The sequence below is a fragment of the Pieris napi genome, chromosome 6, assembly GCF_905475465.1.
Source record: "Pieris napi chromosome 6, ilPieNapi1.2, whole genome shotgun sequence".
NCBI lineage: Eukaryota > Metazoa > Arthropoda > Insecta > Lepidoptera > Pieridae > Pieris > Pieris napi.
In genome coordinates, this window is record NC_062239.1 from 10,355,366 (window position 1) to 10,382,234 (window position 26,869).

General features: G+C 31.8%; 5 protein-coding genes across 6 annotated transcripts in view; 4 read left to right on the forward strand and 1 right to left on the reverse strand.

Annotated features, from left to right (window-relative positions):
• The first annotated feature begins 993 nt into the window (after window positions 1-993).
• LOC125050413 lies at window positions 994-6,115 on the forward strand. The gene is made up of 4 exons (XM_047650260.1): window positions 994-1,077; window positions 3,405-3,499; window positions 4,742-4,918; window positions 5,826-6,115. Exons 2-4 carry the CDS (start codon window positions 3,450-3,452, stop codon window positions 6,100-6,102), a joined length of 504 nt encoding a protein of 167 aa, XP_047506216.1. The 5' UTR covers window positions 994-1,077; window positions 3,405-3,449; the 3' UTR covers window positions 6,103-6,115.
• Window positions 6,116-6,435: 320 nt separating this feature from the next.
• LOC125050412 lies at window positions 6,436-7,702 on the forward strand. The gene has a single exon (XM_047650259.1). It carries the CDS (start codon window positions 6,519-6,521, stop codon window positions 7,599-7,601), a length of 1,083 nt encoding a protein of 360 aa, XP_047506215.1. The 5' UTR covers window positions 6,436-6,518; the 3' UTR covers window positions 7,602-7,702.
• Window positions 7,703-11,388: 3,686 nt separating this feature from the next.
• Window positions 11,389-13,407, forward strand: LOC125050478 (kxDL motif-containing protein CG10681). The gene is made up of 3 exons (XM_047650363.1): window positions 11,389-11,698; window positions 11,881-12,054; window positions 12,414-13,407. The coding sequence occupies exons 1-3, from the start codon at window positions 11,559-11,561 to the stop codon at window positions 12,673-12,675; spliced, it is 576 nt and encodes a 191-aa protein (XP_047506319.1). The 5' UTR covers window positions 11,389-11,558; the 3' UTR covers window positions 12,676-13,407.
• Window positions 13,408-13,443: 36 nt separating this feature from the next.
• On the reverse strand, window positions 13,444-14,740 carry LOC125050479 (ubiquitin-conjugating enzyme E2 T-like). Its single transcript, XM_047650365.1, has 2 exons — window positions 14,276-14,740; window positions 13,444-14,070 (listed from the first exon to the last, which is right to left on the reverse strand). Exons 1-2 carry the CDS (start codon window positions 14,526-14,528, stop codon window positions 13,856-13,858), a joined length of 468 nt encoding a protein of 155 aa, XP_047506321.1. The 5' UTR covers window positions 14,529-14,740; the 3' UTR covers window positions 13,444-13,855.
• Window positions 14,741-15,033: 293 nt separating this feature from the next.
• LOC125050192 (oxidative stress-induced growth inhibitor 1-like) overlaps window positions 15,034-26,869 on the forward strand; it is a 40,223-nt gene continuing 28,387 nt past the window's right edge. Inside the window, exon 1 of one of the 2 annotated variants that reach the window (XM_047649846.1) lies at window positions 15,034-15,260. The gene's annotated coding sequence lies outside the window, so the exon portion shown is untranslated. Of the gene's footprint in view, window positions 15,261-25,228; window positions 25,340-26,869 lie in introns of those variants that run through there. The other variant, XM_047649845.1, reaches the window with a different exon arrangement.

Sequence of the window (26,869 nt, forward strand, 5' to 3'; positions counted from 1 at the left end):
ATATATTTTTAAGACGAGTCTTCAAGGGTCTACCGACCTGTGCTTACTAACCCGAAACAATTATTGCTTCGCTAGATATCGAAACCAGGACCTCCGTCCTACTATGTATGTTACTTACTATGCCAAGGAATGAATGTTGACTACATTCAGTACTCGCAATGTTTTTTTGGTAAAATCGTGTTTATTGCTTTACTTTAAGGTATTATATGTATGTTATTTTTGTACACAATGCAAGTTAAAGTAAAGTCATGCTAACAAGTATAGCATTTCTGTCACATTAAAAAATATTTTTAGCCTCCCTGCATAGATTATATTATCAAGATTATACGACGTGATAAGTCTTATAAACGTTAGGTCTACCCGTCAGTACCTAGATATAAACATAATAGGGTAATTTTTCAGGTTCACAATATGTTACAGACCCAGGTGCGGGGTACATTAAATTTATCGAACCAATGTTACACGTACAGGCGAATACAAAAGTGTTTATTATAATCGTTAATTAATAAAAATAATAGAATGGATATAGATAATCATTTTGAAATTTTGTATATATTTGAATTTTAATAACAATTATCACACTTTTTAGTATATTTAAATATTATAAATGAGTTTCCTAATTCTATACATTTTTGATACTTAGTTCGAAATACACAAAGTAACTTTATTACTTTTAATAGTTTAAAAAATATATACAATGTCTTTAATATAAATTTCCTATGAGGTATTTCATAAACACAAAAACAGGTTTTTAATTTTTATGCACAACTGAAAATCTCGGAAACGCCAAATTTCCTGTTAATTACTTAATTTCTTCCAAGACATAGATAATATTTTACTTAGCATTATTTAAATAATCCTCATTCGTTTCAGAATAATTTACGAATAACCATCCTTCAACAATCAATCATCCACCGACCTACCCTAAAGACTACTTGATTTTTAAATTATAAATAATATAATACAAGGATTAAAAAATGGAATAATAGTAAACTAGATCAAGAGGAAATCTTAAAGCTTATTTGTGAACAAATTCTGGTACCTGAGGGATGGAAAACGAAGAAGGACGATGAGAAGGTAGGTTAGGATACAGGTAGACCAGTCGGAGAGGCCAAAAGACATAGAAATACGCGACATAATTAAACTTTAGTTAGTCTGCAGTCTAATTATTTATGTAAATAGATTATAAGTGTAGTGGTCTGTTGGTATAGTATATGTTGTGTGTGTGTATTATATACATTTGTTTATTAAGTGAGATACATAATTTTATTATGTTTGTTTAAATATATGGTTCAAATTATGTTGCAAATGAAAACAAATAATAATTATGATTTTTGATACCATACTCGTATAACAGATTATAACTAAGTCATATAGGTAGGTAAAATGTTTTGGATAGCCTAGTAAAATATAGAAAATACAATCGATTAAAAACGCCTCTGGTGGCCGATAAAAATAGTATGAAAAACCAGATTTTTATGAAAACTCCGTAACGAAATAAAACATAAAACTCGGTCGTGTAATTAAAACAACATCGGAACACACGCGTCGCATCTGGCGCAGGACGTGACGTCACGCGGCGCCATTTGCATTTTTTCCCGCCAAATGCGGCAACCGCACTTTTGTTGAGTGCGTATGAAACTTTTAAAAATTTAAGTGCACTTATAAAGTAGTATTGAATAAAATGCCACATCTGCGCTATAATGAATTATTAAGTAATATCAAGTTTTAAACCCTAATGTGGCAAAGAAAAGCACCATAATTACCGTTAACTTCCCATTTTATATGGGTCTAAATTTTTATATTCCCTCCGGTTATTAATCTACTACTACCCTAAGTGACACATTGATGAATTTCAATTATAACAACGCAATAATTACCAAAATAACGGACTTCAAATAAAACTTTCTCAATGTTTATAACATTTAAGTTTTTAACGACTCATGAAAAAATATAAATACACTATAACACGTGCGCGATAAGTTGGGACCTTCTAGGAATGCGGCTTCCCGCCCGCTTCCCCTGCACTTCCCCGATGGCGCCCGTATTGTACCGTTCGCATCGCAAGTTTTTTACTAGGATTTTTATCTTACGTCACGTAACGACGCGCTCTGGAATCCTTTTAGTTTCGTTTGTGTTATTGTTTTGTTGTTGTAGTTTTTTTTGTTATAGTTCTTGTTAAGTTTTTTTTGTTATCATTATGAAGGGTAAACCTTTACATAGCGGAGAAAGAAACCTCGTGCTAAAAGTGTTAGAGTTTTGTGAAAACGAAAAACGGAACAAACAGTTTTGTGTACCTGTTGACCAGTTGTAAATAATAGATACGAGTAAAATAAATGTATAAACTTAAACATTATATCTTTATTCATTACAAAACGTTACCTTCCTTCACTTTCTGTGATACATAATTAAATAGTATTCTATTGTATTCAAATAGTGTAAAAAAAATAAAGATAAGATAAAAAGCAGCATCATCCCTGAGTAACATAATAAATTAGGTTAAAAAAAACAAAGACGAAGCTGCGGCGGCTGCTCGTTGTGTTCGCTTTTTTGCGGACGGTACAAACACGCCACTGTGACGTCACCGCGCTCGGGTCCCAACTTATCGCGCACGGGTTATACTTCCGAGCGCGTTCATATCACTGTCTAGCAAAAACCTTCGTAGAGTAGATATGACCTTAATAGGTCCAGCCATTTCCCTCATCTGGCAGAAATTTTAACACAATTTAACGTAGACTTACTTACATTTAAGGTTTATATATTTTAAATAATATACGGTGACATGGTACAAATTATATATATTTATTACCATGGCAACATCATTTTTATTTCATTGTTTACTGTCAAATAAAGAACAAAGCAACGAAGTTGTAATAGAATCTTTTGATATCAGTATTATATAAGGCGCATTTGATTCGTATACGTCCGCTGAACATTATGAAACGTTAATAATATAGAATTTTAATTTAAAGTTAATTGGAAATAAAAATTTAACTTTGATTGGTTTTTTAGTTTGTAGTCAGCAGCAAGGGGACAGTGATCTGTAAATATGTATAAACTGGTATTTTTTTATTTCTTGCAGCAAGATTTTTCTTTATTCCCTATTTGCGGTCACTGGCTTTGTTTATTTTGCATTCGAAATCCTAAGTCACAATTAATTTTAAATTGCCCCTAACTTTTTTGCTTTTTGCTAGTACAATTTGATATACATATTTATGTATATTTAAAAACTTCGTTTTTAATCATGTATATTATATGTGTAAAATATACACAGTATCTATTAAAGACACTACGACAGGAACACTTTAAGTCCGTGTTATATGTATTGCAACCTTATAGGAATTATTATCGGATTCTCTTACTTATAAAATACAATATTAAGTAGTTTTGTATATGTATTTCAGATACATGTATTACTTTTCACCTCTCATGGTCTCTGTCAATATGCGATGAACACGGGTATGCGTGCAGATGTAACATTCGATGATGACAATGAAAGGTTTGAATTAGTATTTTTATTAAATAACTAGCTGATCCGGCAAACGTCGTTTTGCCATGTTTATCATTTAAAATAAAAAATAGGGGTTGATCGTAGAGGGGGTTTATGAAAATTAGGGGTTGTATGTATTTTTTAATGCTGTATCATAAAAAAATAAAAATAAAAAATATCTAAAAATAAAAATAAAACTTAAGGGTGGACTACCCTTAACATTTAGGGGGATGAAAAATAGATGTTGTCCGATTCTCAGTTATATCCAACATGCACACAAAATTTCATGAGAATCGGTCAAGCCGTTTCGGAGGAGTTTAACCACAAACTCTGCGGCGCTAGTATTTTATTTATTAGATATATAGATATATTCTTCTCTTTATAAGTGATGTACATTTTCGTCTTGTTTGATGAATTGAATATAGACAGATGATTGCTGTAGTCGAAACGGTGAATTAAGAGGTTGAACGTTGGCCTGAAAGTTATACCTTGTCCTTACAAATAAAAAAAATGATGACAAGGTGTTTTTATGTATGTTCATATGACTATATAATAAAAGACAGTTGGCATGTGACTATGGTCGATCGGGGTAAATTAATTTATAGATTACGTTAATATAACTATGTAAATGTTTAAAAGGATATTGATTAATTATTGGATTATATATATACACCCTTATACTAAATGAATTAAAACTATGCTGGTCTATGTTAGGTTATAATAATTGCATTCTATGCAATGATTAAGGAGTGTTACAACCCCATTAATGTCCTCCGTGTTTTAGTTGCCCGTTAACCTGGAGACTGAAATAATCAATGGCAAAGATAACTGAACATATCTATATGTTCATAAGATTAACTAAACATTAAAGATAAACTATTAAAAGGTCACTTCGAAATGATATTATATACCTATTCTTCCTATGAACGGTAAATGTGTCGAATCACGGTTTTACCCTATAAGAGTTCAAATTATCGTTCTTTACGACTTGTATGTAGACAAGTAATATTAAGGAAACGCATGACTTTGGACCCCTTAAAAATAAAAAATAAACTGATAATATTACATGCATGATGTAAATGATATTGTCTCAGTTCCCAGTGGATCCCAGTGAATTGGGTTAAGGATCATGCGCCCCCAAATTATTGTATAGTTATTTAATATGTAGAAACAAATTTGAAGCTGTTTTAAAGTGGAGCCGTGACTCGACAAATTTACCAGAAATACATTTATTATTAAAATCTCTTATAGGTTTGACCTTAGCAATCTCATTCGCCAACAAAATGCCGTCAGGACTAATGCTTTTGATCCTCAATCTTCTGAAGAATATAGACGAATGGGCCACAACTTCAGAAAAAAAGCAAGAAAAATGCCAGCAAGCATTGCTAGATCTAGAGATAAGCTTTTACAGCAAATTCAGAAGGAAAGGTATTATACGTACTAAATTTTTTATGAATGCTTAAACTTTATAAATAGACTAAAAGTACAGAAAACATCAAAAAAACCACTAAGGTTTTTAACCTTGGTGCCTGAAGTGGCTACACTACCAATTCCTTATAAACTAAAATAAAGAGTTAAAAAGTACTTGATCTCAGAAAAATTAAGCCAAATAAATTTAGCCAATAAAAAGCAAACTATTGTTGAAATATTGGTAATTAAAAATAAATCCTTAATGGGGGCGTCCATAAATTACGTGAGGTGTTTAAGGGGGGGAGGGGGTCGAGTCAAATCTCATTTAATCTTACGTTGGAGAGAGGGGGGGTCTCGGCAAATATAACGCAATTTTTTTTCTGATTGAAAAAAGAAAAAAAGATTAGGAAAACGGTTGACCCTAAAGCTCATCACTTTCCGCTAACTCCATACCTAAACGCTCAACATTTCACTTATTTTGTTTTAGTCGTAAATAAAAGCACGAAGCAATTTTTAACGTGCTTAACGTGCTTCTAACGTTTTTAAGCAATAATAACCAACGCGTTTACGTAAGAATCCCACATTTTGAATAATCTCACGTGAGATTGGGGGAGGGGGGAGGGGGTTGAATAAAATCTCACGACATCTCACCAGGGGGGGAGGGCATCACAGAAAATTTAAAAAAACACCTCACGTAATTCATGGACGCCCCCTGTTAATCAACTACATTATTTACAACTACTAATTACTATTTTTAATTTGTTTTCTAATTGAACTGACCGTGATATCTAAAACAAATTAACTTCATATTGCCAAACTAACGACTAAACGGATTTTCACCACTGAACTCTGCTGAAAATTCCAGTTAAACGAAAAATAAACCTACCTTGACCAACCAATATCAATTTTTTTATTTAATTTACAGAAAAGAGCGATTAAACCGCATAATAAATCAAGCCTTATATCAACTACACCAAGGGAGACGATTTGATGACTTTGCATACCATGATAACATGGATAGCGATGGCGAAAACATAGATGACTTCAATACAAATTTAGAAAGGTTGACCAATACAAAAGTTAATGAGGATGAAATTCACACCAGGCGCAATTTACCAGTTGAAGATGAAAAAATACTTATGCATTACGCATTCCCAGTTAATCTAAGAGTTGAAGGTTATTTACAAACTCCATTAGAATAAAGCTTTGAATTTATGTTTTGTTTTTTGCTGCTTAGACGTAACAAAACTTAATCATCTGTAAATTCCAAAGATTATTGATAAAGATGTAAATTTTTGGTAGCTCTTATAAATATAGCAAAATAGGATCAATCTTCAGCATTTGTTATTTAATTGAAAAATAGACGTAGTTGGCTTTTAAAGCAGTAGTGTAGCCTGCACACAATAATAATTTTTTTGACAAAATTCAGCATCGTATTAACAGCCTATGCAACCCGAAATAATCGTGACTTAATTACATTTGTTCCTATTTCACGCTAAATTACATATTTGATTAAAAGTCAATTATGTACGAAGTCACTCAGGGTAAGTGAAAACTTTGTTGTTGAGCCCACGTTATGTAGGGTTTAGTTCCAAAAATAAACTTAAAGAAACATAATATGTCGCTTGTACTTATAATTTTAAGCATATTAATAGGTACTAGCCTACAAAAAAACCCAAAATCTAAATTAGTATTTGAGATTTCTGAAGTAATAAATGATTTAAATAATCCAAATATAATAGAAAGAAGGAAGATTGAAGTTCCAGTTTCACGAAATTTCTTAACACAAAGCAATTATTTACGTGATGCAAATGACCCAATTATTGATCGAATATGTAAGAAAACTGGCTGTTCGTGCGGAAGATCAAGCTTTGGGTGTGATGCACAAGATGTTTTTGATGTGGCAAACGATGTTGAAGACGTTATTCGTAATATTGATAGGCAGATTGATATACGTGACCAAAGTAATGAAGGCGATGATTTACTGCGCTGTGGACACGGTTGCAAGAAAGTGCACAAACATCAGAAAAAGGTGAGTGATTCGTTCACAGATGATTTTAACATGGATAGTGTAGAACGGGATAGTGGCGATCAAAATCTTCTAGAAGCTGTTCTTTCAGAACTTAATGAAATATCTACAGCCGAGAATGAAAAAGACCAAAAACTATCAACACGAGATGCCCTTACGCCAGAAGATATATATGAATACTACAGATCAGCCATGGATCGGCTTAGAGAAATACTCATGGGTTTTATTAAATATAGAACAGGTTTATCGGTAGTAAGACACTTACCTAGGGAGGTAAGAAAAGGCATTCAAGCTATACGTGATAGATACAGACATTTCAAAATGTCAGATAAATCTCTAAAAACACAAATTTTCCAAGTTTTGATAGATGATATTCGAAAAATAAAAATTGTCCCAAACAGAGATGCTGAAGTTTCCTATGACATATTTATGCCAGATTGGATGTACTTGGAGCTAGTAAAAAAGAAAAAGGGAAAACGATTACGGAGTAGAAAGCGCTCAGCAATGAAAAGAATCCTACCATTAACATCGCAACAAAAAGTACGGTTGTTGAACAAACTAGGACCTAAGAAATTAATTAAATTCGTTTGGAGGAGGAGTTTGGGTTCTGACGTAAAGCAATATGGAGTTCCATTTGTTTTCGATATACAAGGCCTAGCCCAGTTAAATTAGGATTCAAATTGAATAATAAATGGTCTTTTAAATAATAAAATTGGTATATATTTAAAGTCATTCTTTTTATTTATTTATTAACACTTCGTAGCATGAACAGAAATACAAATAAAATTAAGATAATTAAATTTATTTGTAATTTTTTGCGACTGGCGGCCTTATCGCGTTCGATCGAGCTTTTCCAGGCAACCATTGTTTTTATTATTTATTTAAAGATACCTTTCCCTAGTTTATTATTTTGGAGATAAAAACTATAAATTATTTCAAAAATACTTTTATATTTATCATTTTTCGTACACAATGATTACTAAAACCTAAAAATTCCGCATTACATATAATATTCAATGTTTTTTTTCTAGTTCGAGTTAAAAATTATGCGAAGAATATTTCATAGAGTGGCCGTGTGCGCTTTTTTGCCCTAACATAAACAATCGCAAAACTAATTATAATTAGAGTAATAAAAAATAATTGAAAATCTATTCATATATCAGTCAATATTATTGTTTAAACCAATTTTGTTTTTGATGTAAAAAATGAAAAGAAGTGTAATAATATTGTTCATTAATTATTTATTAAATCTTCCTTCAAGTAAAAGCTCTTCTTTAAATAACTTTAAACCTAGAATAGGAAAAATAATCAACGAAGTATCGTCTCAGCAAGAGAATGTTGGCCGTCAAATACAGAATCCTGAACACGAAACTTATAATAAATTCGATAATGTATTGGAAGACCTTACTTTTTTAACTAATAATGGATATGTTAATGAAATGGGGAGTAGAGGAGATGAAATGTGCGAGAGATTTGGTAGATGTGGATGCCGTAGTTCAGAGCGGTGTGGTAATAATAAAGATATTGATCAAGTTATAGATGATGTAAATAAACAAATATTGAAAGATCTAAAGAAAGACAGTCTTAAATATGAAGAAGTCAAAGGCAAAGAAGAAAATTATATAAATAATAAAATAAGAAATAAAGAAATTCTTGTTGTGGTGATGAAGCCTACGGAAGCTAAAGGATTACTTCAATCACAAAGATTTAAGCGAAAATGTACTAAAAATCTTTTAGAATCCATAATTTATGAAATTTTAGATTTGGTCAAAGTTGGCAGTAACGAAATTATGAAACTTAAACGGTCGCGAATACCGTTTTCACCAAAAGAAATAACGAAATATTACAATGAATTTAAAGATGAGGTAGTTAATAGAATATTTAAATACGTAAAAAATATTCCACCTAAAAAACCATTGCCTTACCTGACTCTCAAACCTAGGTGGGAGTTCAAAAGGCTAAAAGAAATGTATAAACAAAAGAAAATGAAAGATTCCGAATTAAAACGAGTCATACTTGACATGTTACTTGGTAATAATAGTAATATGAAGATTTATCCTCATAAAAATAGGAATGCATACGAAATTGTTGTACCGAAATGGGTTTATTTAGCGTTTTATAAAATGAGAAAATATCAAAAACATGGTTTTGAATAAAAAAATTGCAACTTTTAGTATATTTTGTTATTTGAAAGTAAGTGGTTTTTTTTCAAGTTCTTGCCTTGTGAAGTTATACGTATTTTTACATAAAAAATATTGGTTGTTTGTAAAGTAGGTTTACGATCGAGATGTTTACGTGATAACGTCACCAATAAGAATTGGTGATATAAGTTTTTGGGAAGTAAGGAATTAATGAAGATAACAATTTTTTCAAATTTTAAATTACATCTATCGTTTTATTCACACCTTTGATGATAAATTTCGGGTGTAAAATGACAAGTTTACTTATTCGACTATGATAAACATTTTTCTTCATACTGACTGACTGGCAGCGCTCGAGATGAGACGGGAGATCGGTCCGTCTCTCTCTCGTTATACCTGCGATCGCGCTCGTGAGGTTTTGGTGTGACACAAGTTTCTGAACATGTCACCCGACTAAAACGATTTTAAAGACGTTATCACGTTAAAAAATATTTATACTAGCCACATGGAATAATACTACTTAAAAAAAGGTGCCTGCAGAACCTGTGCATATTGGTAACAAGTATCAGAAGTAATAACGCGTATGAAAATACGCGATATCAGTTATTTAATCAGCAGGGCTCTTCTGTTAAACCGATTCCGATTTTCAATGGTCATTAATCTATTTGATATTGATTACATCCGCCAGGCGCTAGAGGTACATTGGGTGCATGGACATTTTCCTTAGAAAGATTCATTTTCGTACGTAACCTGACAGATCCAATCGACGCTGTGACTAAACAATAGCATTAATCCTACTACTTTCAACGGTTTTGAGATTCTTACCATAAGAACGAACTATATAAATTATTATAGAAATAATAATTAAAATGAATTTATATCATGTACTCAATACATTTACTTTACGCATAAGAGAAAACGGTATAATAAAAAATGGACCGGCAAGATCCAAATTATTATTCCTTGACCTTTTCTTAACTCAAATCCGTTGGCGAAATTCGTCACTCACATTTTGCATACTCACTTACCTCTAGCGCCCGGACTAAATGCCATTTGTTTTTCTAGGTATACGAATACGAATACTTGGATCTAAAAACGTAATACGCATATTAAATGATAATAACAGATAAAAAGAATTTTGGCAAAATTTTTTAAAAATGTCCTTGTCGTTAAAATTATAAATTATTTCTTTATTGCTATATTTATTATTTTATCAACAACTCTCCAACTGCACAGAACATGGTAATTCAAGTCTAGACAGTCAATCAAGGTATGTTTCAGGTCCACATAAAACCCATGCAATTTTTTAAATATATTACTAATTATTGGTTTCAAATAAGAAACGCAAACTTCATGAATATAGTATATTTAGCCTTATTTAAATTAACTCTATACTTATCGTCTCATACTCTACCCCAGGATAAACCTGTTTGTATATCTTTTAAAAATAAGCATCTTTGTGCGTTTTCCTATTACAGCACTAGAGCGCATTATGCGGCATAATGCTCAACGTTGAATGTTCCAACTACAGCAACGCTTCGCACAATTGAGCTCTCTCAAAACGAATGCTCTCGCGTGCTTCTCGCAATCAATACCAACACAGTGACAGAAAATTTACCAGTGTTTTTCTTTAAGTTGGCATTTATCGAAATTTTCGTTAGTAAATATTATTTATTGTTGAAAAATTAGTTTCGTCGTGGATTTTGAAAATAATTAAAGTTATTTCAAACTGCTAAAAAAAATAAATATAAGTATGGATGAAGGTATAAATAGTTACTTTTTTATATTTCACATTTAAAATATGAATACAATTTTATTTTAAAATTCGGATCTGTAAACAAATTTATTTTACAGGATTATACTTTTGTAAACATTGCAATGGTTTTGAAAAAGTATATAATTTTTTTAGAAATCATTTTAAAAAATTACTCAAAACGTAAATGATGTAAACTTCTTACATGAAACTAAATTTTTTACTGTTAATTTAGCTTGTTAAAACCTTATATTCTTTAATATTTTCTCTTATTTCAGTAAAATAATGTTAATGAAATAATTTGATTATTAAAATAAGCGTAAAAAGTATACATTAATGAGGTTGCTAACTCTATTCAGAACATTTTTTTTTCAACACTGACTTAGCGCACTCTGCTGATGCATTTGTAAACTAATTCACGTTCCAATCAAGCTTCAACATTATGCGGCACTGAGTCGCATAATGCTCTGTAATTGGAAAACGCACTTTGTCACGTTATCACTTCCACACAAGCAACAATTATCATGTTAACATTTGACAGTGATAGATGACAGATTGTCAATTTTACTCGGGAGTCGGAACTTCGGGCTCGCACTATCAAAATACTTCTGTATATCTTTATGTCGGCCTTAGCTTAATAAAAATAAGAAAAGTTGTTTATAGATCCTCGTAACTTTTTCGGAAAGTTTAATTTGACTTTTAAATATTCAAAGGCTTGAAACATTATAGCGAAAAATGGCCAACGACACTCCTGAAAGTGACTTCTCTATCGAATGCTTTCAAAACTATTCAGCACCAGAAGTATTTGTTCAGGGATTAGCGGGTATGGTTGATCAATCTGATGTCGAAGTTATAATACGAGCACAAAAAACTATGTAAGTTAGTAACTTAGGACATTGATTTCCACTGGTCAGTAATAACTGGATAGTTCAAAACTATATACTCAAATCTATGGATGTTCATATATTAGTTGTAATGGTTATGTCATGCATGGTTGATATAAGTGCATACATCTCTGCTACTGGCTGTCGAAATTGTGTAAAATAAACAATTTCAGGTTACAGAGATTTGAAAAAACAACAGAAATGTTAACAAATTGCAACCAACTCTCAGCAAGTCGCCTTCGAGCTGCATCTGTAGAGTTTAAGAAGCACACCCAACTACTGTTGGATATGAAAAAGGATTTAAACTATATATTCAAAAAGATAAGGGCTATTAAAACTAAGTTAAGGTAAATTTATTTTTTATTAATTTGTTGGTAAGAGTATTTTCATGCAACGCTTTAGCTTTTAATCTTAGTAATTGAAAGATTATTTAATAAAAAGGTGATTGAAAAATTTTAATGACACTTTTGGAGTAGGATTAGTGATTTCTAGTGGTTCATGTTAGTATATTAGTGTGAAAACTAGCATTCAATATTATTCACATATTTATTTCCCCACCTTAACTAGGAATTTATAAGATAAAATTATTTATGATGTGTTTCATTGCCTTTAGTGTAGAATGCAAGATTATAATCCTTAATATGTAACCAACTCAACTTTTTAAATGTTTTCAACAAATAAATTCACCATACCCTCTCTGTTCCAGCACTCAGTATCCTGAAGCCTATAAAGTTGCTGTAGCATCAGCTGCTCATAATATAAAGCCTCTTGATGAAGAAGAAGAAATAAAACCTTCAGAATCAAAAATACTATCTAAAATGGTGGCCACAGTTTCAACAGAAACTTTAAAACCAATAGACAAAAAGGAAAATGTAGATAAAAATGTCAATGTAAAAAAGAAAAGCAGTAGTTCCTCTGAAACAGAAAGTGTAAGCTCTGGAGATGATAGTAGTACTGACACTGGTTGAATGTAATGTTAACTGTGTAATTATTAACTTTGTTAAATGGTAAATTAAGCTTCTTGCTTGTACCTTTATGTCTGAGGTCAGAATATAACATGAAATGTGTATAGTATGAAATTTAATTAACTAAAAAAGAAACTGTATTTTGATGTAAACAAAATTTCTTATCTTTATTGCCAACCACTTTGTTTTGTTTGGCCGTCTGCATCGATTTTAAAGAATTCATCAAAAATTAATAAAATTAAAAATTGCCAGAATTCTCTTCACTCATTAATTTATGTGAGGTAACAGATTGCGTCAGACAATTAAATTTCATTTAATTAACTAAAATCAACTTTAGAATGTAAATACCCTTAGGTTCCCAATTATTACAAAAGATTTTCACCCAATCTAAATCATCTGCAAGTCAAATAAATTATGCCTGTATAGATCTGCATTGTGAGTTTTGAGTGAACCAAAATTTTCAGAGAGCTAGAACTTTTCTCAAAGCTAAGTCTGTCTCCCATATGTTATAGATATGTTGGATTTTGACATATGGAAGTCATAGTTTGCACTAAATCTCCCCCTTAGTATGTATGTAAGTGTAAGAATTCTAGTCTGGCAAGCTCACTCGTAATATAAGTATATTAATATAATCTAGTAGGGAATGGATCAGCTATGCTTGTCTGATGAATAATGTATTATAAGACTGTATGTTACCATTTCTGTTACTTTATATAGTTTAAAATATTCAACTAATAATAAATCCTAGTTTTGAGGGATTTAAAAAAAAAGTTTTACCAAAAATAGTTTTATTTTGCTTCAACTAAAGAACACTTATGAGAATAAAAAGCCAATACCAGCACCATAAAAGTTTTTTTTTTATAAAAAGAAAACTTAGGATTTTATAATAATAAAGTACCATTGTCCCTAAAAGACTAGACTTGTTACATTAAATATCAGTCTTTACATTTCAATCAGATTACCAAACGTAAATCTTAATCATAGACATTCCATAACGCAAAGTATTAGTTTGATCATATTTAGTCTTACAATATTTTTTCTATGAGTATACTGCCCACTTGTTGTCTGTTAACCACATGAACGGAGTATAATAATATTGTAAAGTAGTTATTACATATTTAATTTTATCTAAATAGTTACACTATTAACCATTCCTATTTACTAAAGTATTATCAAAGGATATTTACACAGCATATGCTTTAGTATGTTTTTTGGCATTTTCATTAAATAAATCAATATTATATTTATACTCCATAGCAATTTCCGTTACCAAAGGGTCATCAGGATTTGGGTTAGCAAGTAGTGTTTGAATTGATATTAAGAGTGTCTCTATGGTAATTGTAGGTAACCAAGATCCCTTAGGCGGCATTTTCAGCATGTTCATACATATCCTTCCAACTGAAATATTAACATTTCTATTTTGTGAAATATTTTATGGAATTGTATTTTATATTATGTTATTTTTTTATTTAAGACGAAAGCATGTTTCTTTAATAATTTGTTACTACTAATACTCAAATCCTTATAATTATTACAATAATATGCAGTACAAAACTGTCACAAGCCTTTTGATACTTTTTAAGAAGTCAAAAACATTATTTACCTGCATCAATATTTGGATGATAAACTGGTGTCACAAACTTTACTTGAGGTGGTTCAAAAGGATACCGGTCTGGAACATTTATCACTAGTTTAAACTGTCCAGCTTCATAAGGAGAGCCTCTAGGCCCACACATATTTATCATCAGGACATCGAGAACATCTTCTTTCTCTGGACGACATGTAATTCCCCATGGGGGTTTATTCCAAAAACTTTTCATTTCGCGGGTTAAACGCACAGATTTGGCACTTGACATTGCAGTAAATGTTTGTTGATGTTAAATTCAGGTAACGTATCTTGATTTGCAGAGTTAATAACTTTTACGTATATGATATACAGCGTACCGAAAAGTTACAATTTATCAAAATTTTAATGAATTGATAGAGTTTCAACTTTGTTGATTAATATTTAATAGATTCAAATATATATATAGACAATAACTATGTATAATTGCATACAGCAGATTATAGTACACACCCACAGATTAAATACATACCACAGACCGAGTAGAGATACTACGACACAGGATGTTTAGAGTACTTACAGAGAAATTAAATACTATTTGAATATTTTAAAATATTATCAATTGTTTTTAAAAATGTTTGACTTTGCAGAACACTATTTGTTGTTTATTTCGCTAAGATTTTGATTCTTCTTCATTCCACATTAAACGTGAATAACACTGACAGTTACAATCTAATGTAATTACTCAGTGTCAACACTCAACAGTTCGATTGAAGGTTTTTGAATTTAGATATTTGACATTTTTAGTGTAGGAAATTTAAGCGGCGGTGTATCACGATATTTAATTTCTAATAAACGCTTGCGGTAATTTAATGAAGTCTATTTCGAATAACCACGAATAAATTAAAAACTTTTAAGCTCACGTTCAAATTTTATTATTTCATTTAATTCCAGTTGTGAAGTTATTAATAACATTTAGCAAGACAACAAGATCCGCCTGTTTAGGTAACAAGCCTTCGATTCTGTAAGTATAATAAATATAGTTTTTAACTAATTTACAAATGTATAATATGCAAAAATAATCATTGCATAAATATATATATTTTTTAAATCTAAGTGCAGTAATAATTTCAGTAAGATTTTCTATGAAATCAATAACGACTTGTATAGCCAATACAAACTTAAATTGTGTCACTCAGTATTATATGGTTATGAGGCTTAGTTTTATCGATTTTATTTCTGTGTAGTCTTTATAAGTCATCTAGACCATTTTTATATAAGAAAGTACGACCTAGTTATCGAGCGATATTCTGAAAGGTCGTATGCCGGCTATGTCGATCACTTCCTCGAATATAAAAATTGCTCCTCGTATATCCAATAATTCCGTATTATTGGCAAGGTAAGCTCTTACAACATTATTTTCCAATAGCATTAATTAATTCACTGATGTCTTGCATTATTTATATGTAAATGGTCTAGGTATGTAAAAGTGGCAGCATGCGGTTTTGACTACTTAGTTTCTGTGAGAATTGTTCTATTTTGATGTTGCAGGAAATATAACTTTCAAGTTACATGCTATGCTGTGAAATTACTACAAAAATTTTGCTTTTTGATTAATAAAGATTCAAATATCTCAGACACATACTATATAATCTGGCCATTTACATTCACTACACACACACACTACAATTATTTACTATAGGAGTTTTATAGAGTACAAGTAAATGTGTTAATGACATTTCAAATTTATTATGGGGTTTTTAGTGGTTTCAGATGAATAAACTGAAAACTACTGTCTTTTAAATTAATAATGACATGTGTCGTAATTATATTACTTTATTATTTAATTTATAAATATATGATAAATAACATAAACATAAATATGTATATCTTCACTTATGGTCGGTTTTGAAGACCTTAGGTGGAATCCTGATTGATATATTTTTGTCACATTTTTACCTAAACTTTAACCTTCTTAATGAAATCAATTATGCAAATCCCATCAGTAAACATTCACAATATAATGTGTATGTTCATGGTCTCTGGTATTTCACATTGGCTATTGTATAATGACCTTTGCAGCTTGATTGAACAGGGACTTGACAATCAATACACATTGTAGTTAAAAAAATGGAAACATAAATTATTTGAGTTGGAACTCACAGCACTTACTTAATGTGCTTCACTAAAAGAGCTAATTAATAATTCTATGTGTATGGACCAATAGCTTAGGAAGACTATAAAAAAAATATATGTATTCTATAATAATCCACTATGTTATGGACGAATGTATGCTATAATTCTTATATGATGTATTTTGAAAACATCACTTACAATATCCTTAAACAATGGTTTAAACAAATATAATTGTTTTGACTTGGGAATATTAAATATTCTTTATTATGAAATGTTATATAATGCATTCATTGATAGAAAAGTTATTTTACAATGGAGCATAAGTAGTATTAATTTTATTCTGATTTAAGTGTCACTTGTATTTTATTTTTTTATTGATAAAAAGCTTGCCAACGCTCAGCAAACTGGTAAAAACAAACAGAAAATACAATTTTTAATGTGACAAGCAAGGCAAACATGACATACATGTAGAGATCATACAAATATCAATCAAAACAATTATTAAACAAAACAAACATTACAAAAAAAACGATTACTAATAAAAAGAAATACAAAAACTTAACAAAAATCTATTGTGAGGGGAGCAACTATGGATATCTTTTAAATTCAAATATAATTTTCGTACATCTACAACTTTACCCTCTTATTCATAACCATAACATAAGCTTCAAATAGCCACAATAATAATAATAACTTTCTCTCAGTTTTATGAAGTGGGATAAGAAGCTGTACATGTATTGGTTTTCCTCATGTACATGTGTTAATCTAATTACTTTCTGGGGGACGTAAATTGGCTTTTTCACATATAAATAAACCTGTGGCATAATATAAAACATGGCATTTCTTACAAGGTAAACATAAACCCATATTTACTAAACATATGGGACTTCCTTGTATGTATTAATAGAACCAATTCTTGGTAGCGGCTGTCCATTCAATAGAATGCTTACTATAATAGTATAACCAAAACTTAATCTTTATTACATACTAATAATGTCTCTAATACCGAGTCAGCATTATTTCAACATATTCTTAGTCAAATTGGACAATATTTTCTATGTATGTTATATTATTTTACAAAGAATAAAATAAGAATTTGTTAGAACTTTCATACACATGTTATAAGTACCGACGCCCGATGGTGGCGTAAAAAGTACATTTACCAAATTGTAACATTTAAAAATAATACATGACTCATGTCTGTGAATAAAGTATTAAGATTGATTGCAGTTGATAAGTGCAATTAGATGTGACTGAAACCAATTACTCATATATGCCATTACAGATGGACTAAGATAACTTTAAAGGATATTATAGAACTTACCTATATTTCTAGAATACATGTATGTATATGTATTTATGTGTATATGACAATTCAATGTAGTGGACTAAAGATTTTTTTTTCGGTGTCTTTTTTCATAATAGAGTGTCAGAAAGGTGTAAAATGAGTACTTTCGCACACGCAACTGCTGCCGGTCGAACGCGATTTCCCGCCATTACTTAAGCAAATCCTGCTGTAATAAGATTGATTTAAATGTATTTTATTTATAAGATTATTTTTAATAAACTAAGGAGCTTTTGAAACCAACATAATAGGTTAACTAAGGTATGATTGATTTCCATGTTTCAGTTTAAATACTGGACGACTGGTTGGTCATTGCTTAATAAAACATACAGACAAGTATCAAGCATGTCCATCGCATAATTTACTATAATACTTAGTGTTGCCCAAAATCGGTCTTGGTCTTGCAGTCTTGGTCTTGTTCTTGCGTTTTTGCAAGACCAAGACCAAGACCAAGAACGCCTTATTATAGCAAGACCAATACCAAGACTGAACCCTGCAAGACTTGAGCAAGACAATACTTAAGCCTGCAAGACTCTTGCGTCTTGCAGTTAAGACAAACTGAGATTTGGGCGTTATTAAGTAGGTATTTGGTTTCAATCCCGATTTTGAGAAACGTTCCCCAGTATCAAAACCGTAGGTATCACAAATCATAACACTAAACTAAGGGCTGCAGTTGTATTTGTAATTGGCAACGTGCCGCTCGTCTGAAAGCACCCTGAAACGTATTGTATTGATTAGGTAGGTAAGTACTTATTATATTTCAACAATTTATTAAGTAGGTAGCGTGTTAATACTCACAAATCTGTTCCCTAATAACTTTCTAGCAAAGTTCATACCTTGTAGGTATCTACCTATAATAATATGTTATGCTTGTTTATGTCTAATGTGCAGATCTAACGTTAGTACTCGTAGGTTGGTATGTGCTTAAAATTATAGTTAACAAAATTATATAAACATCATGTAGGTGTGAAACTTATGTTTCAAAGTTTATATTATTCTTCTATTTAGCAAAATTTAAAACTAACAGCGAGTCGAGTAGGTCTAGTAACAGTTTCTACGGCAGCCAATACTATGGTACAGACGCCAGCACATCAAGCTACTACAATCTATCAAATTTCTTCAACAGATTTTCAAGTTTATCGCTAAAGAATTAAGGTTCAAAGTTGATTGGGGAAATGTGACGTTCTGCGAATAAACTGTTGGTCGGTCGGTGTATTAAATACCTACTTATTTGATAATTTACCGACAAAGACGCGGTTTGCAACAAGTGTAACACAGCATTTGACACTGAGCGCCGCATTCGCCGACAAAGAGTACGGACAGAGGCACACAAATTTTTACCTATTTTGGTAGGGTTGGTATAGGAGTATAAAATTAAATGACCTTGAAGATGTCCCAGCAGTAGGTAGGTATAAATTGAATGCTCTGAGTTTCTTTTATTTAAATACATTCTCACACTGGCTTGAATTCGAACACTACAGCGTTAAAAGCTGTCGGGCGAGATGATAATTAATAACTAAGTAGGTATTGCATCTATTGAATTGCGAATATTTTGATTTCGAAATAATCATTGTTAATATCGGTAAATGATAGATAGTGAGTGATACCTAGGTACTAAAATGTGAGCAGCAAGATTGTAAAGTGTATATGCCATGTCAGTGCTTTCAATAAGTTTATTTTAAAAAAGCTCTCTAGTAAGATTTAGAGTTTACCATTCAATTACACACAACATATTATTGAAAAACAAAAATTATGAAAAAGATATTTAGACTGAGTACTTAGGGTCGATTCGACCAAACAAGAGTAAATCTTAATCTTAGAATAAATCGTCAGTTAATCGAGAGTAAATAAATTTTACGTTTTACCAACTACAAATTCTAAGAATAGTGGGCTCATTCGGGAATTGCAACTATACCGCCGTTTCGCACGGAATAACAGCTATTCCTAGAATAATTTAATGGCGTCAGTCAGTCCAATCAGCTGATTTCTGTCATTTCACAAATATGTATTCTGTGTTTTAATTTCAAGTCAACGCAACGCACTAAATTAATAGTCTGGCATTGTATAATGAAACGTTTAAACAATTTATTATTTATTTATTTACTTTTAGATTTTTTATTTTCTATAATATTAGAATGAAATTCAACTAGGCTCAACAGAAGTTCCTTTTTAGACGAAAGCCTCAAACAAACAAGAAATAAAAACTTTTTGTTGTCGTTTGACACCTGTTAAAAGCTACTTTTTCACACTATAATACGGCAAAATCGAGTTGACATGATGATAACATTTATTTGCCGAGTTTTATTTTCGTTCACCATTTTCTTGCTATTCGCGTATTGTTATTCCTAGCGCAATTATACTATCGATTACGTGGACAAACGACTATGGATTTACTCGAGATTATAATCATGGAATAGATTATTCTTGGTATAGTTACTCGTGTATAAATTGAAGTTTGGTCGAATCGACCCTTAGGAAATTAGTAGAAAAAATATTCTATCGTGGATACCTAGTTATTAAAAAGTGGATAAACGTTGTGTTTACTTAATTTTATTTTTCTGTGCTAATGCCAACATTGACAATCCCACCAAAATAGGTGAAAATTTAGTCCGCTTCTAGACTTTGTGTTGCCGCCGTCGCTTTCATGTCAAAGGTCGCCGCCACTGCCCATGTTCTAAAGAATAAAATAAGTTTCCGGGTGCTCAGAACGGACGCAAATAGATTATGTTGTCCTCGCAAGGAAGAATGTAGTCGTAAGGATAGGTAGATTTTATAAAAATTGTTGTAAGTAATAAAAATATACCTAGTTTATATTATTACTAGCTGGCCTGGCGAACATCGTACCGCCTAACAGTCGATTCTTTATTTGTTTAAAATACTTATTCTGCTATTCGGGACACCGGTCTAGCTAGTAAGATAAAATATGCAAATATGAGCGACGTCATATTGCTTTACGCATTTTGTTTTAAAATCATCGAGAATTGCAGTGTCGGTTTATCAACTTCTATCGTACCTAGTAGCGACTATTGTCTTCAGCGATGATTTACTAAATAAATAAAAATAATCGTCGTGTAGGTACGACGATTATTTTTCTAAGGAATACAATTTTGTTGTAGTAGGTACCTACATCGTTTCTTACTTACACATACTTTAACGACAGTACCTACGTAGCAAAGCGCGCCAGTCACGAGTACGACAAATTGCCTAAAAAATGTACCTACGCACACTGTAATGAAATCTGCTAATCTCAACACAATGCCTGTAGCCTGCCTGCTATTATTGGTTGATGAACATTGTACATTGGTGAATGCTCCAGGACAGCCCGCAAGCCCCCACAAATAGCAATAGGCAAATAGGTATTTGCAAGTCTTGCGAGACTTGCAAGACTCTTGCTGCAAGATCAAGACCAAGACCAAGACTGAGAGCGCAATACCAATACCAAGACCGAGACCAGGTGTATTGACGCAAGACAATACCAAGACTGGCCTAAGTCTCGTCTTGGTCTTGCATTTGGGCAACACTAATAATACTCTTCTATCTAGATAACGTTATTAATATAAATGTTAAGGCGCAAATGTTATCGCATATACGTTTTAACTATGTTGGGTGAATTCCAAGTCCTTCAAGGTTCGGGCCCTTCAAGATCGTACGAGATAAAAAATAGGCTCAAGGAATTGAAACAGATAGAAATGTGATTTAAGTGTCATAGGAATACTTACGTTTGCAATGTAATTGATTGACAATTTTCGGTGTTTCCGCTCTTCTTTCGCCTCCAATAGGGCTTATCAGTGCATTGCACAATGTTTTGCAAAAGTTGTTACGATATGTTTATGTGGAAGGCAAGGTCATACTTTTTCGAATTCTGATTTGCAAAAATATTATCACAATTTGGTATGGTATGATCCTTTATTATTACAAGATCGCTCAAAGAATTTTAATCGTAAAATGAATATTGATAGGTATCATGATGTCTAGAGAGCACTTCAGCATGTTAGTGTTGGCCTAGTGGCTTGAGAATGCGACTTCATTCCTGAGGTCGTATATTCGAACCCCGGCTGTGCACGATTGGGCTTTTCTATGTGCGCATTTAACACTGGCACGGTATGCTTTAGACCCGAAGAGTCGACGGCAGAAATCTGTGGCCAATACAAAGGTTGTAGCGCCACTTGTTTTTATATCATATCTTCAAAGTACTTACGTATATATAAGAAATTAATGTTTCTGTCTATGAAGTCAGAAACAATTTAATACAATATGTTAGTAATAAACCATTAGAATTTCAACCATCCCTTGTTAATGTTACCTCGTGTAGGCGGTTTTATTCCTGGCCGACACAAAAGCCAAAGGTCAAAAGTGACGCGTGCCACGGGAAATAGAGGAAAACCCTGAAAATTATATAAAATCTTGTGCGTAGGCAACAGTTGAAGTAATTAATTTTGTATTACACATAAAATATCTGTTATTATGACCATTAAAGCGAATTCCAAACTGGATCTCGGCTGATTCCTGGTTGACGTTCCGAGGTCTCCAACGACCTACTAAGAACTCTGCGTTTGCGTCTTGGTTTCGTCTTGGTTATTACAACATGGCGCTGTTGAGAGAGCTGCCTTGCGATTCTGTAACTCACTTTTCGAACTCACACAGCGGTTTTAGCATCGGCGGGCGCTCTCAAATCAGTCGTGAAGCAGTCATTTTATGATTTGGCATTCTGATAAACAATAAACTACAAGTGCCCATCTTTTCAGAATGCCAAATCATAAAATGACTGCATCACGACTGATTTGAGAGCGACCGCCGATGCGAAAACCGCTGTGTGAGTTCGAAAAATGAGTTACAGAATCGCAGCGCTGCAAGGGGGCATATTTTAGCTAGGCGTGACTTACCTTAACCTGTATGCTACCTTCTAGTAAGCAGGCGAACGCCTAATTGTAAAGAAGGTAACTACTCTTAAAGCTAACTTAACAAATGTGTTATATAAGTCAGCCACAATTATAAATAATCCAGTCGCATTATTCATAATTTGTTGCGTATTAATTGTTAAGTTAAGATAAGAATAGAATTAAAATAAATAATAGTTTAAAAAACTAAAAAACACGCTTTTAAAGCACATCAAACTAAAAAGTTAAAAATAATTCCTAATTTAGGCTGAAAATGGTAATTAACAAAAACTCTGTGCCATATTTTTCGTCTATTGAGCAACCCACTTTTTAGTTTGATGTGCTTTAAAAGCGTGTTTTTTAGTTTTTTTAAACTATTATTTATTTTTTATTTTTTTATCGGATTATTGCATTGTCATCGATCTTTGACAGGTGCGCAAAGTTTGAATTAAATCTTTAAAATAAAAGTGGGTCAAAATCGAGTCCGAAGGAGTCGGTTACATACATACATACAGGTGAAGCTAATATAAAGCGTGGATAATAATAAGGAAATAAATAATTCCACGTGATAATAATCGCGCTAATTGCTGATATTTTTACCTGGATGATAGCGACATGTCTATAATAGACAATAATAATATTATTGTCATATCTTTGATGATTTAGATTCATGATAATGATTAAGTTAATGTTATTTACAATTTTATAATAAACATCGAAGAACATTTTTAATTACTGTATACTGTGTTACGACCAATAAAAATTAAAATAACAATATATACAGTGAATTCGTAGTAAAATATAACCATAAAAGTCACTTGAATTGTCGAGTTAATAAAAGTTATAATATGTGAATGAAAACCCCAAAATTCCTGTCATCATAAACTGGTATCGAAGCGTGAGGACTTAATGCACCTGTGTTCCGGTTTTGATATATCTCTGGTAGTTTATTTTTTGTTGTGTCTTCACGAAAAGTATAATATATTCTTTAAAAAAAAATGGTCGCTATTTTAACATATTGGTATCGTAGTATTGTCTTTTATTGACAACCTTTACACATTTAAAGAAAACACAACCGGATTAAAGATATGTATTATTATAAATTTACAATTATTTTACATGATTTTAAATTTAACCGACTTTTCGCGTGCTTGACAGTGTGACTAAAGACTAAAGTATGGTTAAAGTTAAATATTGGTATCGATTTTGATTTAAAATTCTAAACTAAACTTCTTCAAATTTTGTTTTGTTTCAAGTAATTCAGTATTAAAATCCTTTTTAGTAAATTAGGTTACACTTAAATTACTTATTAGTCTTAAGTAAGTCTAGATCTTAATGTCCCATGATGTCTTAGTAAAGACATATGTATAAAAAAGAAATCAAGTAATTGTTATTGTAATTTTAATAAAATTCTTAGGTTTTTACTCCGATATAGCTGACTTACGCGTTAGTCGTTACACATTGTAATTAATGTTTAAAGTTGAGGAAATTGCGGTTTTCTGTTAGATATGTGTGTGTATATGTAGCAATAAGCAATATACCTAAAATCATTACTAGCTATTCTTGCTGAGCTAGACCCCAGTAAGAATACGTAACAAACAACACGCAAATCTGATGACGCTATTTACTGAGTAAAAAGTTATCGTTAATCAAAATTAAATTAAGCCAGTGACGGAAATATAACTTGGTAGTACTTCACTTTTTATACGTCTTAAATCAATAATTATATGAGTCAGCGGTATTTGAAGGACGCCGGCATACATCGATTGTATTACGATTATCAAATCGATTTTAATATCTAGAAATGCCGCTGTCCAGGGGGGTCGCAAGGGGCGGGGTTCGGGTAGGGGCAACTACACCCTTTTAATTTGTTAAAATTTATTTTATTGATTAATATAACATATATTGTTGTTGTTGTTACAATATTCTATGTATTGTACAATCTCGAGGAAGTTGTATTATACAAGTGATAATTTTCCCATGTACTTCTGACGCCCTTGCCTTATTTATAATGAAACGGCGGTAACATTCATTTCAACACTATAAATAAATTACATCACGCTTAGATTAATAGTGGCGGAGTGTAAATTAATAATTTTCTTATTAATTAATAGTAAAAATGTATTTACTTTGATAGCATACCTCTGTTTTGTTGAACGCGCTATCTTGTTATTGATCTTTTGTGTTCATTAATGGTAGGTATTTATTATTTTAGAATTAAAAAATAATAATTGAAAGCCTTAGTTACTTCAGTTGGTCAACCTATGGAGACCTGATTTAACTTAAAAGTAAGGTTTCACAGTACAAAATACTATTAACCCAACTGGGCTTCGCGCGTTTATCAGTGAGGCACAAGGCTCATGCCAAAGTGCCTGGTCATATATTTTTCTCAATAAAAAACATATAATTGTAACATATGTTACAATTGCTGTAAATTTAGTATTCATAGGAGTTTTGCTCTGAACTAAACGTTATTATTAATACATTCGTCATCGCATTACCAAGGTCACTACTGAATATTTCACATGTCAGACACATAATTACATGTATACCCTACAATTGCATTGCATTATTCCGGTAAATGTAGGTATAACGTGTATACGGAACACGCGAGTTCTTAATTCAAATATCTGTCATAAGTAATTCATGAATTATAAACATTTCAGTCTGATCGCGACCGTGGTCGTGAGCGCACGTGCTCTCTTTACATTCGTGCTCTGTATAAACTAATAGTGGTATTAACAGGTATGTTTATGGTGACTAATGGGTGTCAATGTTTAATTACCGGTTTCTGGTATCCATAGTAATCTATAATTCAGCTTGGCCATACTAATTTACTGAGTGCTTATTTATGTGAACATATTGTATGTTAATTCTAAATGTTTTATATTCAATTAAATTCGAATCTGATTTAAATAACTAAGCAATAGCTTTTTAAAACCAATAATAATAAGACATTAGCGAATTAAAATGGTCGCGTTTTCACAATGAAACAAAACTATCAATTTAATATTACTAGGTGACTATAAAATTTTTACGGTCTTCAAGATTCTATCTCTATTTAAATATATTTAAATGGAACTAGTGAATCCGAAAAGGCGCCCCAAACACTTCATTTTGAATGATTTCAAAACTTAATTAATGCATCGTGGTTTCTAGAATGAATTACAACGTAAACCTATAATTCTAGGGATTCGGCTTGTCTCTACATTGATTTTTAAATTTAGAATAGGAAATGACAGATAATTATTAGTGTGTTTTTTTGTATACCACTTAGCGGTCATTTACCGTTATCTGTATCCCAGCTTGGTTACTATGTGAATTATTGGTATACAATTAATCCAGTGGCTAGACATGGGCCTTGTACATCTGTTTCTTTGATAGTTATTTTTTATAGACAATTAAGTGATCATACTGTCGTGCCTGACAGTTGTCGTCTATATTTTGGTCAAATACATGCATTTTCTTACGATGATTGCCTTCACCGAGCTAGTGGTATGTGCGCCATCCAAATCCATTGCTTTGGCCGTAGTTTAAAGGCTAACACCGCACCAAATATAAAATAATATTATGTACTATTTTTTTTTCGGCGTTTAGTTAGTACAGTACTACAGCGATAGCTGTATTTAATTTTGTTCCTTTAGTTTTGTGTTTAAAAATAAAGCGGACAGAAAACAAATATTTTTGCCATTTACATATCAAATCAATCATTATCAAATATTTGCCATCATATATTTAACAAAAATATCAACGAATAATTATGATTTTAGGACGGCTATTGCATACGACACCTCTTACTTAAGGTATTTTAACCTACAATAAAAAGTGAACATTATATTAAAACTAGTGTCCTGTCCCGATATAGCACGGTTGGACACTTATTTATTAATATTATTTTAGGATGATAGGAATTATGGCCTGTGTTACTAAGGGAATCGCAGTGTTGGCCTAGTGGCTTGAACGTGCGGTTTTCATCCCCGATGGTCAAACCCCAGCTATGCACGAATACTTCACTTTCTATATGCGCTTTTAACACTCGTATGGTGAAGGAATGCATTGTGATAAAACCGGTATGCCTTAAGGCGGAAACATACTACCAAAACGCCACGCTACACCACGCCATCCGATGCATGTCAGTACTTATCAATCCCATATATTTAATATGGTCAGATGCACATAGACAACACGCCATGTGATCACACGCGGTAACATCCAATCGAATTGGATCGGCGTGTTGTGGATGTTGTGATGATGACGTCATGCGTCAGTCTTTCG

Excerpts from the sequence above, each read along its gene's own strand:
- LOC125050413 (XM_047650260.1), top strand. The coding sequence starts at position 3,450 with ATGAACACGGGTATGCGTGCAGATGTAACATTCGATGATGACAATGAA. Across the intron at positions 3,500-4,741 it reads TTCGATGATGACAATGAAAG|GTTTGACCTTAGCAATCTCA; the intron begins GTTTGAATTAGT and ends AATCTCTTATAG. Across the intron at positions 4,919-5,825 it reads CAGCAAATTCAGAAGGAAAG|AAAAGAGCGATTAAACCGCA; the intron begins GTATTATACGTA and ends TTTAATTTACAG.
- LOC125050412 (XM_047650259.1), top strand. The coding sequence starts at position 6,519 with ATGTCGCTTGTACTTATAATTTTAAGCATATTAATAGGTACTAGCCTA.
- LOC125050478 (XM_047650363.1), top strand. The coding sequence starts at position 11,559 with ATGGCCAACGACACTCCTGAAAGTGACTTCTCTATCGAATGCTTTCAA. Across the intron at positions 11,699-11,880 it reads ATACGAGCACAAAAAACTAT|GTTACAGAGATTTGAAAAAA; the intron begins GTAAGTTAGTAA and ends AAACAATTTCAG. Across the intron at positions 12,055-12,413 it reads GCTATTAAAACTAAGTTAAG|CACTCAGTATCCTGAAGCCT; the intron begins GTAAATTTATTT and ends TCTCTGTTCCAG.
- LOC125050479 (XM_047650365.1), bottom strand. The coding sequence starts at position 14,528 with ATGTCAAGTGCCAAATCTGTGCGTTTAACCCGCGAAATGAAAAGTTTT. Across the intron at positions 14,071-14,275 it reads TCATCCAAATATTGATGCAG|TTGGAAGGATATGTATGAAC; the intron begins GTAAATAATGTT and ends TTAATATTTCAG.